Source organism: Lolium rigidum, unplaced genomic scaffold (genome assembly GCF_022539505.1).
Source record: "Lolium rigidum isolate FL_2022 unplaced genomic scaffold, APGP_CSIRO_Lrig_0.1 contig_28945_1, whole genome shotgun sequence".
NCBI classification, from domain to species: domain Eukaryota; kingdom Viridiplantae; phylum Streptophyta; class Magnoliopsida; order Poales; family Poaceae; genus Lolium; species Lolium rigidum.
The window spans coordinates 104,231-117,691 of record NW_025900102.1 but is presented as its reverse complement, the minus strand read 5'-3'; the positions used below and the strand labels follow the sequence as shown (position 1 = coordinate 117,691).

At 45.5% G+C, this 13,461-nt stretch overlaps 3 protein-coding genes across 3 annotated transcripts; 2 read left to right on the top strand and 1 right to left on the bottom strand.

Annotated features, from left to right (window-relative positions):
• Nucleotides 1-2,089: 2,089 nt before the first annotated feature.
• LOC124680827 (actin-depolymerizing factor 3-like) lies at nt 2,090-2,627 on the top strand. The gene has a single exon (XM_047215868.1). The coding sequence runs from the start codon at nt 2,090-2,092 to the stop codon at nt 2,555-2,557; it is 468 nt and encodes a 155-aa protein (XP_047071824.1). The 3' UTR covers nt 2,558-2,627.
• A 3,154-nt stretch (nt 2,628-5,781) lies between these two features.
• On the top strand, nt 5,782-7,594 carry LOC124680828 (actin-depolymerizing factor 3-like). The gene is made up of 3 exons (XM_047215869.1): nt 5,782-5,924; nt 6,770-7,032; nt 7,161-7,594. Exons 1-3 carry the CDS (start codon nt 5,922-5,924, stop codon nt 7,324-7,326), a joined length of 432 nt encoding a protein of 143 aa, XP_047071825.1. The 5' UTR covers nt 5,782-5,921; the 3' UTR covers nt 7,327-7,594.
• A 1,354-nt stretch (nt 7,595-8,948) lies between these two features.
• Nucleotides 8,949-13,461, bottom strand: LOC124680829 (CCHC-type zinc finger nucleic acid binding protein-like). The gene is made up of 4 exons (XM_047215870.1): nt 13,363-13,461; nt 12,344-12,624; nt 9,913-10,002; nt 8,949-9,741 (listed from the first exon to the last, which is right to left on the bottom strand). Exons 1-4 carry the CDS (start codon nt 13,363-13,365, stop codon nt 9,228-9,230), a joined length of 888 nt encoding a protein of 295 aa, XP_047071826.1. The 5' UTR covers nt 13,366-13,461; the 3' UTR covers nt 8,949-9,227.

Sequence of the window (13,461 nt, the reverse complement as noted above, 5' to 3'; positions counted from 1 at the left end):
TTTTCATGCATACCAAGAAACACAGTGTTACCATTCATAAGACTAAGATACATAGACATAACAGAGAAACTACCATACATAAACTTAACATAGACACTACCAAGTGGAGTTAGGCCCTAAACAAATACATCTTGTTCATTGGCAACCTAACATGCGTTAAGTGTTGGTGTAAATAAATAACCAGCGTGTCCATTTATTCTCTGTCAATGTTTTCTTAAAAAAGATATTTAAGTGGATAACGAACATAACATTGACCACAAAAACTTGTTTCTGATGCAAAATATTATAGATGGATGTGTACCCTTGAGATAGAGGTGTGTATTCTAACCTTCCGTCCTCCCGAAAGCTAATACCCAATACATTCTCAACATCAAAGGAACGTCTATTGAAGAAATTCTCTTTAACTTTTATTAGGCCTTTCCAAAACTGTTTGTTGTTTTGTCGGTGGCTTGAGACTAGATTTAGATTGTGGATACTTATTATGTAGCAACTTCTTTCACACTCTACCCTCATTTAAAAGTTTAAATAACCACTTATTGAGTAAATATTTGTTGAGTGAATTCCACTTTTTACCCTGTAGTTTGCATTTGTGACACTAATTATCCCGAGTGATAATTTGTGTAGATTACCCAGATTAAAGGCTTCATACCTTTTTTTGGTTTATGTCCATTGGGAAAGGTGCTAGGTGACGATCGGGGTTCAAAAATATAAAAACGTTAGTGATGAAGGGAACATATGGATTAAACAAGTTTGGGCATAAATCGTCCATGATGCCCTTCTATATATTTTATCGCTCCACATCGACGTACCATACCTATTCTATCTAACAATAACAAGTAAAATAATAAATTGGGTCTAAGCCTTGTTAAAGTCTCTTAAATGGGATATTTTGGTAAAAGTTTCACTAAATGGGGTTATATGTGTCACAAATGCACAACTACAGGGTAAAAAAATAGAATTTACTCATATTTGTTTTCCATATCTATAACTTTTACACTAATGCTCCCTTGATCTATTGGACGACATTCCACTTGTTTAGTCCATACTTACCTTTGCGGCCGTCACTCTGCCAAAGAAGCCAAACCTATGAGAAAATATAGCTTCTTCCGTGCCCATTTAGGTATTTCGGGTAAGCATAACATAAACATAGGCACCCTTGTAAGCACCATGTTAATAAGGATAAGGCGATCACTTCATTTTCTCTTGAATGGATCCAAAGCCGATTTTCATTCACCATTTCTCAATTTGTGTAAATGAATAGAAAATATACCAAAGTTGGCAACCAAAGAAATCTTTATATTGTTCTTCTACTCTTTCTGCTTGATCGAAGTTTATCTTTAGCCTAGACTGTTGTTTGAAGATACATAAAATAAGTTTTCATGTCTAGAACTTTATCTGAATTACGTTCCATGAACGTAATCAGTTATATTTCGCTCACCTCACCTGCATACGCGATACGAACACTCGTTCCTCTGTGATCGACAGACGTACCAAAACCAATATGTGCACAGGTGCACGTCACTGCGGATCAAGATCGAATAGAAATTCCAATCGAATATTACCACCGCTGATTTCACCAATCAAGAGCTGCTGGAAAAGGCACACCGGCCCTGTCTGCAGGAATATATAAACCCGGCCTTCAATCTGCCACGGGAGCGGAACTGGCCATCAGTTCATTCATTCATGTGACTTTTCTCGCTTCGATTCCACGACGTGAGTCACTCCAATTCGGCTTCCTTCTGCCACATCCGCACATCCAGAACAGTCGGACGATCGACGGCGACACCCTACTGATCACAGGTGTACACCTCCTAGCTCTCCCTGGTTCATCTCGCGATCGACACTGGTGCGGCCATCCTATTTAAGCAGGAGGTGAGACCGTGATAAAATTAACAAACTGATCACTGCAAAACCCCAGCTAGCAAGCAGTTCTTGCGTGCCATTATCCGTAGTTGCAGCATCATCACACAGATTTCCAAATTTCCAGATCAAGAATGGTACAGCTATTATCCATGAATCTTCCTCTGCTTCTTCTTGATCAGTTCAGGTTGTGTTGCGCTGTCGGTTCTGAATCCGTGAACAGATATTGATGACTGATGAGTTTGATTTGGGTATGCAGGCGAACGCGGTGTCGGGCGTGGCGGTGAGCGAGGAGTGCGTGAAGGTGTTCCAGGAGCTACGCGCGGGGCGCGCGCACCGGTTCGTGGTGTACAAGATGGACGACGCCGTGCAGCAGGTGGTGGTGGAGAAGGTGGGCGGCCGCGACGCCGGCTTCGAGGACCTGGCCGCCGCGCTCCCCGCCGACGACTGCCGCTACGCCGTGTACGACCTCGACTTCGCCGTCGCCGACGCGACCGCTGCCGGGGCCGGCGAGGCGCCCCGCAGCAAGATCTTCTTCATCTCCTGGTCGCCGGCGACGGCAGAGGTGAAGAGCAAGATGATCTACGCGAGCTCCAACGAGGGGTTCAAGAAGGAGCTGGACGGCGTGCAGATCGACGTGCAGGCCACGGAGCCCAGCGAGCTCACACTCGACATCCTCAAGGACCTCGCCACCTAATCCTCGCGCGCGTACCCACGACGGCGCGTGTACGTACGTGCGTACCACGTACCGGCACGAGATGGTTTGTAGACATGGTATGTACTTAAGGGTGTCAGGTGGGATCCCACTTTTGTCCCATTTGTAGTATAATTTGACTTTTTTAGTACAAATTTTGACATCAAAATTTGAACTACATAGTACAAAATAACATCCCACCGGGATCCCACTTTGACACACTATATGTACTGGGTTTTGTGATGTACGGCGTGTGCTCGATCGATGTACATGCAGAAAACTGTATCTTGACCCTCTTTGTGCTTGGATCGTGTGTCGATCTGAAGAATCATTTCCCTTGTAATGCGTTGCGTGTACTACCTCCATTAAAAAAACATGTTGATGATAAAAAAAATTGCTGTTAAGGTTAAATTTTGTAAAGTTTGACCAACTATTTGGCAGAAATTCAATATCATAATATAAAATGCATCTAGTATGACAATATATGTCTCTAACTATATTACTTGATGTTAAAATAAATGGTACAATAAAAATGCGTTTAGATATATCGGAGGGAGTATCATTGATTTTTATTGTAAAAGTTTTTATTGCAAAAATTAATATATTTTATTATATAAGTAATTAATTCTTTACAGAATTTGATTCTCACAGGAGTAATATATATTAGAATGGGGGCAGTACGAATAATTGAATGGTTGATAAACTTTTTCTTCAAAAAGAAATTAAACAATGATCATTCGGTGATCGATCTGTCCGGTTTAAGACTTTCTGTTGAGCGGCCGTGACATGACGTGACTTCATTATGCAAGTGTCGTGCGTCGACGTGGAAATACAGCCTAGCCATGAGCGCGGAGGCGGGTTTCTCTTCTATCACCACCACCGCGCGCAGTACTGCTGCCACTAATGCTCACAGATCATCGTAATAATTAGTACGAGCAAAAGGAAATCAGAATTGCTTTAGAGAGAGAGGAAAAAAAAGGAAAAAAATATCTCTCTTCGGAGCCTGACTGTCTCGCCTGAACGTGACACGACAACGTTGAGCGAATTAAAAAATCTGATTAAAAAAAGGGATAAGGGCAGTAGCTGGCGGTCGGTGTCGCGGCTTTTTTTTTTCTTTCCGTAGTAATATGGTTGGCCTGAGATTTTTCAGCAGGGGCCACAGCTTCTGTTTTGTTTTCGCGCCGTTCCGGGCAAGATTCGGTCTACGCCGCGCACTACCCCTAGGACGCCATATCACGGACATATTTAACCTCGAATCTATTCTTCAACACGACCAGAGGAAGCTTGTACCAGACGCAGCGTGCACGTCCACACAACCTGGTCCTCATCATTCCTAGGGTCTCCATCGGTGGCGGATTGCTACAGTTTGATGCACAATGTGTGGACAAAATTGTTTTGGTACATTTGGTATAAATGGGCATTTTTTGCTCCTGAGTTTTTAAATGCATTTTAAATCTATTTTAAAATGTCAAAAAATCCGGAAAAAAAGTCTCAAGTACATATTGATGTTCTATGTCCTCGCAAAGTCATTTCACGAAGAACTAATATCTTTGGTGTCATATGTAAAAGATAAAATTTGGTGCGAAGAAAAAGCTTTTAGTGAGACAATTCTTATCCCATGTTGTTGATTATACACGAAACTTGGCTTGTGTACATAGAATGTCAATATGCACGAGCCAAATTTCCGTTTGGAATTCCTTTTTACATTTTAAAATATTTTTACGGTGGCAAGAGCATATGCACATCGGATCAAATGTACATTTTCGGGTACAAATGTTATAAAAAGTTACACTGCAAATAGTATTAATTTGATCTTGTTTTTCTTAATTGTAACAACTAGTACGTAAAAAATGTTTTCAGTTGTAAAAAAAAAGAAAAATGTTCGGGCTAAAGTAGTTGCCTGGTTAAAAAAAGCATGTGGGCCCTAGCAATTTTAATTTATTTTTCAAGAAAAAACATCGCTATCAATGCTTGGGACGCACGACCTTCATCCTTTCGTGCTTCAAGAACGTTTTACTCACATTCCCCCCATAGTGGGGTATTCGTAGGTTTCTATGTGCAATGTAAGAATTATCGTACGTTATGAAGCAAGAGGAATACGCAAATGATGCAACTTTAAGGTTTTGGAGAGCAGGTGGGATGTAAAATAGAAAGCGCACGCGCAAATTACAAAGCCAAATCTCATTTCATGGGTGCTGAGAACTCTAGCCTAGTTACCGTGGTGCCTGAGTTGGTTGAAACGATAAGAATGACGCACTCAATCAACTACACGATCCCACGAACACGATCCATTGTAGGTGTTGTGTATGAGTTAGTTCGAACGATCAGAAGAAGGCTTCCATCTCACTGTCACAATCTAGGGAACTGCATTTCGACCACCACATACAAGACGGTGCTATCTTTCCCGCAACCCTCAACACCACTTCCCCCCCATTCGATGACCCCTTCCGAGGAGATCTACTTGTTATCCTTGGCATGCTGCGTATTGTATGGTTGTTTAGAATGTCATGTGGGCTCGATCATAAGCCCCTGTGGCTATGTGTCCTTGACTTGCCTTGTTGCCCTTCTTTCCATGTATGAACCGCACACGCGATGATAGTCCCGAGTCATGTTTTTCACGAGTAGCGTGTACACGAGTTCTAGATCTTGCATTGTGTTGAATCTAATGTGCTTTTTTTTTGGTGGAAATAAGTCCGCGCTCCGAAGTCTAAGATTGTGAAGGAAAACATTGCCTTGTGCAACTAGATTCAGACGAAGATGGGTGAAACTACACGCTAAAATAGTATAAACGCGCATGTAAGCGTCTACATTTGTACTGTGTTTCTAAAAAAAAATATACACATGCATTTGTTTATACCAAAAGAAAAGTTAAAAGCTCTTACGTTGGTGAACGGAGAAAGTAGTAGCAAATTGGCTTCTCCATTTGTTTCCCGTTATAGAATCTGGATTAGCGTGTTGTTTGGTTGCCGAAGATTTTACCCACACGGTCAGCCGACTGTGTCGCCGCACGCAAAAGAAGCGATAACCTACCACGCCGAAGCACCGGTGCCAATCCTAAAAGAGAAAACGCAGCGGCGCAATCCCGTCCGTCCGCTGCCCGATTCGACGGTCAGGGAGGCGTGGGCGGGCAGCGACCGACCCCGTCGTTGCTCGGCTGGTGTTGGCCGACCACGAGCGCACCACAAACCGAGAGAATCGGGGACGGGCGAAGCAGTGGACAGACACCCCGACGACTCCCCATCAAAAGGCGAGCGAACAGCAGCTCTAGCTCAGCACACAACCCCAGCCAGCAATCCATCCACCATCCCCCCTTTCCCCTCCCCTCACCGGCGGATTCCCTCCCGGCCTCCTCCACCCGAGCTCCGCCATGGTACGTACGACCTCCTCTTCCCCTTTCCCTCCTCCCCGTCCGCGCTCTCCGGGCGCCGATCTCGCCGCCTGTTCCGCAGATCGGCGCGGCGCTTGCTCTATCTCTCTCTACCTAGTCCAATTTCCCTCTGCTTTTCGGGGCCGTACTGCGCTGGACGCTTGGATCGGGCGAAACCCAGACCGTAGCAGGAGATTCGCTAGACCGGATCGCGAGAAATCCATCTCTTCTTCTCGCGAATCTCTCGGCACGTCAGCGCAAGCACGCGCTTTAGGTAGCAGCAGATAAGCGACGGGTCGCCTGGCTCCCCGGATCCGTGCTTCCGGGGGCTTGTAATTGCTAGATCCAGGCCATACCAGATCGATTGGCCACGGAAATCTCAGCTGCTACTCCTTTGCATCTGCCGAATAGCATGCAACCCTTGCGAGCTGCGACTACGCAGCCACGCTACTATAATTTACACCAGTTTTTTTTTTTTTTTGCCTTGGAAGAGATCACCGCCGCTGTGTTTGCGGGTTGCAACTCTCGTCATCGAGACTAGATGATTTTTTAGGTGCAGGAGAGGAGACTGATTGGTTGTTGACAAGGACATAGATCTACAACTAGCAGCAGCAGTAGCAGTATCTGTGTCTGAATAAGCTGATGCATTGTCTGATTCAGGGTGTCCATTAACGATACTACGCACCTCCTGATTTTGCCACACGCCACATCTGGGCGTATCCTAGTTTCACTTCATTGTTTCCTTGCTGTGCTGTGTTTTGTGTGAGCAGTGGCAACTGCGCACCTGAATTTTGCATGTAACTACTGCGATATCTATACCGAATTTCCTCTCTCTTGTGCGCCCGCAGGCGAACGCGGCGTCAGGTGCTGCGGTGAACGACGAGTGCATCGCCAAGTACACCGAGCTGCAGGCCAAGAAGATGCACCGCTTCATTACCTACAAGCTCAAGGACCAGAAGGAGATCGTCGTCGACCAGGTCGTCGACCGCGAGGCCACCTACGACGACTTTGCAAACGCGCTGCCAGAGAACGACTGCCGGTACGCCGTCTACGACTTCGAGTTCGTCACCAAGGAGGATGTGGTTGACACCAAGATCTTCTTCATCTCATGGTATTTATTTCCTCTCTGTTCCTCCATGTATGCTGTTCCCCAAGTCATTATTTACACTTTAGAGAAACAGTCTCGGCCTTATTCGGTGATTGCTCGTGACATTTTCTTGTGCCTCGATTGTGAAAAAGGTCCCCCGACACTGCCAAGGTGAGGAGCAAGATGCTCTACGCCAGCTCCAGCGAGAAGTTCAAGAGGGGCTTGAGCGGCGTCCATGTCTTCATGCACGCCACCGATGCCAGCGAAATCAGCGTCGACGCCATCAAAGAAAAGCTCAAGGGCAAGATCAAAGAATGAACGCACCGTTCCTGCCCTGCCCCCTCGCAATATGGATTTATGTCAATTATAGATTTGCCTGTGTGACCCTGAAACTTTCTTGATGGTTTGTCGTCGGTTTGTTACCATCTTCTCAAAGGTCTCCGTGCCTGGCTTCCAGCATCAGGCCACGAAGATTTCGGTTCTATCATGTACTCTCTCCTCCTGCCCCATTATATGCCGGGCCGTATGCTGCACTGTTCCAAGTTACTGTTATAAATAATTATTGTTCTGTTTGGTTTCCTCTTAAGCTTGGCCAAATTTGTTGGGCGGTTTACTATTTTCACACACCTGGAGCATAGATGCACTCTTTCCATCTAGCATATTGAGATATCTTTTCTCCGATGCTTTTGTTTGATAATGCATAGACTAATGTGAGATAACTTACGGTTTGTTTGGTTTGAGCCCCCACCAAACATTTGGCTTGCCAAACTTTTAGGCAAGGTTTTGTTCATGTTATTTGTGCCTAGATTTGCCCAATCAAGGTTTTTCTTGCCCATGAGCTGGCTAAAAGTAGCAAGAAAATTGAACTGGAGTAGAGAAATGGGCACTAACGTACCAAAACATTGGCCACCGACCAAACAAAGACCAACTTAGACTACAAAAAAAACATACCAAGAGTTGGCTAATGTTGGCTAAAACGATAAACTGGAGTTGGCACAACCATTGGTACTGCTCATATTTGGCAAGGTTTTGTGTGTCTATGAGGTTGTGTTTGGTTTGAGCCTAAGTTTGCCCAACCAAAGACTAATATTTTGATAAGGTTATTGCTAGCCTGTGCTGGCCAAAATTGGCAAGAAAAATAATCTAGTGCAGACAAAAGGGTATTAAGGTGTCACAATATTGGCCGCTAGTCAAGCAAAGACTAACTTTTTGGACGTGACCAAAACTTTGGCAAGATGAATTTTTGCCATAATAACCAAACATACCTTTATTGGTTGCCAACTTTGGCTAAAAAATAAACTAGAGCTGATAAGGAGCTCTTGGTTCGCCAAAAAAAAAAAAAATGGTAATGTATATTGTGCCACAAACCAAAGATACGCTAACTACACCACAGCGCCCTTTTTGACCGTGCCAAACAACTAACCCATAATAAGGACTATATACATGATGGCAACTGTAAGATAACTGCCACGATTACAATACAACGACGCATGACATGGACATGAAGCAGAGAATTCAGCATTTCGACCCAAAGAGTATTTTAGTGCTGCGCTTGGGGCCCGTGAGTACAGCCCTGCAGGTGCAAATGGTCCAATCATTATGCAAACAATGGCGTGTGTACCACGTACTCCCTCCGTTCCACAATCTTTATCATGGTTTTAGTTTAAATTTAAACTGAACAACTAAAAGCATGACAAAAATTATGAAAAGGATCAAGTAGATTTGTATTTCATTTTCCCGTCCCTTCCAAACCATCCGCATCCTCATCTAATCTGACTTATCTACCCCGTCTCAAGATTTCCTGCTAGAGCAGCAGTCAAACTTCTATGCTCGTACCTACAAGGCTACGACAACCCCAGAACAAAACTACCACCCACCAGCAACAGTATATATGCATCTAGCAGCCCTACGCGGAACAATTCAGGGGAACACAGGCAGCATAGCACGGCAACAAAATTACAAAATAAGCTTGAGACAGTGATACTGGCATATGGTCTGACTTTGTCTAACCACAGCATTTGTATAAACGACTTGTTCGGCCCAGTTCAGCAGAAGAGTACATAGCTACAAGAAACCATTTCAGAACAACATCCAGGAAGCAAGAGTATGTACCACACGAAAAGGTTTCGGCATTGTCGACCGAGCTATCTAAACAGGAAGGAAATTCAGGCACCATAACCATCCAAGTCCATGGTAACACCTATGCCAGACAGCGGTTATCAGAACCGACGGACACCACGGTCAAACACCCTGGCCGATGGGCACTCATAGGCCATGTGGCCCCTCCCGCCACAGGTGTCACAGATGACGGTCACCATGCAGTTGCGGCTGATGTGCCCTGGCTGGCCACACATGCGGCACGAGATGTCACGGAAAGGGCCACCATGGATCTCTGAAGCCAGGGTCGACGTCTTTGGACAGCTGCGAGCGAGATGTCCGGAGACATTGCAGAGGTTGCAGACGGGGTCATTATTGCACTCCCGGGCTATGTGGCCTGGCTGGCGACAGTTGTTGCAGGCGCGGTCATTGGTGCAGTCAACAGCAATGTGGCCTGGCTTGAAACAGTTGTTGCATAGCTTGGCGTTAGACCCTGAGGCAGGGCAATCGCGTGCCAGATGCCCTGTCTTGCTGCAAGTGTGGCACAAGGCCTCGTTCTTGCATTCAGTAGCAATGTGTCCAGACTTCTTGCAGTTCCAGCAAACAGTTTTGGAAGTGCATTCTGCTGCAAAGTGCCTGTCAAAAGTTACATTTAAAGGAGAGTTATGCTCCAACGTTGCTATTCTTTCCCAACAGAGCTCACATATAGCACAAAAAAAATAGCCAGAAGGGACAAGCCTGTTGATCCTCACAAAAAAGAGAGACAAGTGTACAAGTACATTAAGAGAGTGCTGAATAAACACTTACCCTGGAAGATTGCAGTTATTGCAGGTAGAAGCAGATGGACAATCCCTAGCAAAGTGGCCAGGTCTCCTGCAGTTGTTGCATGTAAGATCCCTGGAAAACCATTTAAGTTAAACATGGGCTCTTTTTCATCAAAGGCTGAAAGATATATAATGATGACAAGAAAGTAAAATATTTCCATAACTTGCTAAGAAAGGGCATATCAAGATAAATGATAAGAGCAATTTCCCATTTCCAGTGGAACCTCGGACGTGTTTGGATCAGAGAATGTAAACGGGACCGGCAACAGAATGGGTTAACAGAGGTATTAGCGGTGTAATTGAAAATTACCGATTTTGTTTGGTTCAAAAACAGAAAGGGATTTGATACCACAATGGAAGAAATCCAAGATCCACCTGCAAACCTAATCAAGAACAAATCATCATCAAGGCTATGGGAGTCGACCGGATAGAGGAGAACGCTGGCGTCGCTGCTCAGGCGGAATGGAAGGCGGACTCGGCGGCGGATTTGGCGGAAGGGTGCCGGGCGTCGGACTCGGCGGAGGGACGCTGGGCGGACTCGGCGGCTTACTTGGCGGAGGAGTGCTCGGCGTCAGACTCAGCGGGCGGCACTGGGAGCCGGACTCGGCAGAGCGTGGGAGGTCGGACTCGGCGGCGGAACGGCGATTTCTTTCCGCTCGTAAACAATTCGATTCCGCTGGGGGGAGACCGTTATCAACGTTACACTACGGGGGCATTTGATTACAGGGTACCTGTTTACAGGCTAACTGAAACAAACACGTTTTAACGTTATGAGATTCCGTTGTAATCAGGTACCAGTGGAAAATGAGCGAACCAAACACGTCCATCATGGTTTGTATGTGCTCATACTTAGGGTTCTGCTCTACGGTGTGCTTTCATAGAGTAATGACAGTAGCATACACTTTGGTATATCTATAATGCAGTGCTCTACGAGTTACAGCTGGTGGGGAATCTGCACCATTATGCATGGTTCTGAAAGAGTAAGGTTTACTGGTTTAGTCAAGTACTTTTGCCCATATGACAGCTATCACATATAAACTAATGCAGGAACATGGCAATATCATATTCAATTCATACTTCCTGATGCCATGTTCCACTTGTTCCTCAGATTCATACCAGAGCAATAATGTAGCAGGTTTCCATTAACAAAAATACCTTATTTATGAGTTATCCAACTTCCTGTAGTTCCGCCTATTCGCAACCTACCATATGTCAAATTTGTTTCTAACTCCATTGATGGAACCTATGACGCGCAGTTAATACTTCCCCAGCCAGCTAATCTATAATTCTAGCATTAATGATAGAAACTTGAATTGATCTAGGCATCCTTTTGAAGAAGCATCCCAATTTGAGATGCCGCTTGTTGCCAAGCAATCAATTAACATTGTGATGACCAGAAGCCTATGACTCGACTAGATTGGCAGGTCAGCAGATTTGCCGAGTAGACGTTGACAGTGGAGACTAGTGATCAACTAGCATGTGCTGTTCAGACGACTTGCCACACCAAGATGAGGGAGAAATACTAGCAAGGTCAAGTGGTAGCGGTGCCGGAGGCAGAGATAAGTGGTGGCAGTGGCAGCAAGTAAAGCTCAGATGATATTCTGCCCTAACATTTTACTGACCAGATAGCTTTATCCCTGAGGCAACTTGGGCTGTTTGGCTGGTCTTTCTAGTCCAGCTAGCCCAAGTAGCGCCCATGAAGGTAACAATGGTAGCCAAGTCAAACTTTAGGAGTATCCATGGTTTATTCACCATGTCCCAATAGTGATGGCTTTGCCATAATAAATCATGCAGACGAGATGCATTTCCCTGCATGGTTTATTTAATGCAAAGCAATTGGGGTAGTACCTTACTCAGACCCAAACCTATTAACAAGAACGCCAACGTATATCTCCAACACTAGTTGACCAAATAAAGCCGCTTAAATAATTGCACAAGCATAACTGCTATTTCTCACACATATAAGGACACTTCCACAAGTGATTGCGATGATGGGGTAGTACGCTACTCAGACCGAAACCTATTAACAAGAACGCCAACATATATCTCCAACACTAATTGACCAAACAAAGCCGCTTAAATAATTGTATAAGCACAACTACTATTTTTCACAGATATAAGGACACTTCCACAAGCCATTGGGTTGATGGGGTACCTTACTCAGACCGAAACCTATTAACAAGAACGCCAACGTATATCTCCAACAATACTTGACCAAACAAAGCCACTTAAATAATTGTAGAAGCACAACAGCTATTTTTCAAACATATAAGGACACTTCCACAAGCGATTGTGTTGACGGTATTCCAGTGGATCATTTACGGGTTAACGTAGGAACCCAATAAAAATATAAATCATTATAAAATTATTTGCAAACAACCTTGTAGAGAAATAATAGATTAGCAGGTGCTCACCTGTGACCACGACGATCACCGCGACGAGGAGGGCTGCGGCCACGTCGAAGTGGGCTACGACTGCGGCGAGGTGCACGCTCACTGCGCAGCCGATCTCGCCGAGGGCTTCGGCTTCTGCTCCGGCTGCGACTTCTACTCCTGCTTCTGCTCCTGCTCCTGCTCTTGCTCTTGCTGCTACTCTTGCTCCTGCTTCTGCTCCTGCTCCTGCTCCTGCTTCTGCTCTTGCTCCTTGCACTCTTGCCGCTGTTGCCGCTTGTTGACGGACTCACCATGACTTGATCCTAGCACATGCGTTCCAAAATAAACACCAAACGGTCAGACTCGAAACATCCAGGGAAAAAGGAAGGTACATCTTGCAATGGTAGCCTAGATCTTCCTGCTCAGTAAGCTCTAGCAACAGAAACAAATAACGCCTACGCTGCACTGGCACAGACACACGTGTTGAGACAATATGTGTCCGGTACATGGATTCGCCATTTTCCTAAAAAGTACAGCGCTCCCGGGAAACGGCTACATAAATTCCAAACATAACATGATACGTGTGTGCGTCCACATGGTATGTGCCGGGTACATGGATTCGCCATTTTCCCGAAAAGTACAGAGCCCCCAGGAAACGGCTACATAAATTCCAAACATAACATGATATGTGCCGGGTACATGGATTCGCCATTTTCCCGAAAAGTACAGAGCCCCCAGGAAACGGCTAATATAAATTTCAAACATAACACACAGCCAGTGCCCAGATGATTTTGCGACCCCGAAACAGCGTAGTCTGGAAACGTGGAAAATGTACCTTGAACGTGATTTTCGGCAGCAAGCAGTGCTATGATCGAGAAAACACTAGCGTCTGAAGGGCGATTCGCGGTCTAGAACCAACCGGTTTGTCCAATATAGTGCAAGCGAACAAACCTAGCGAGGTCCGAGGGGTAGTCCATTGGCCTGACTCGGTGGCCGCCTGAATCGGGCGGCGATTGCGTGCAAGGAAATGAATGAGATGGTCCAGAGGATAGCGGGCTCACCATGGGTGGGTAGGGAGGACCGTCGGGGCGGGGTCGGCTGCCGGCCGTGCAGATCTGCCGAGGCCCGGGATGAGGACGGGTCGATCTGGCAGCGAGGGG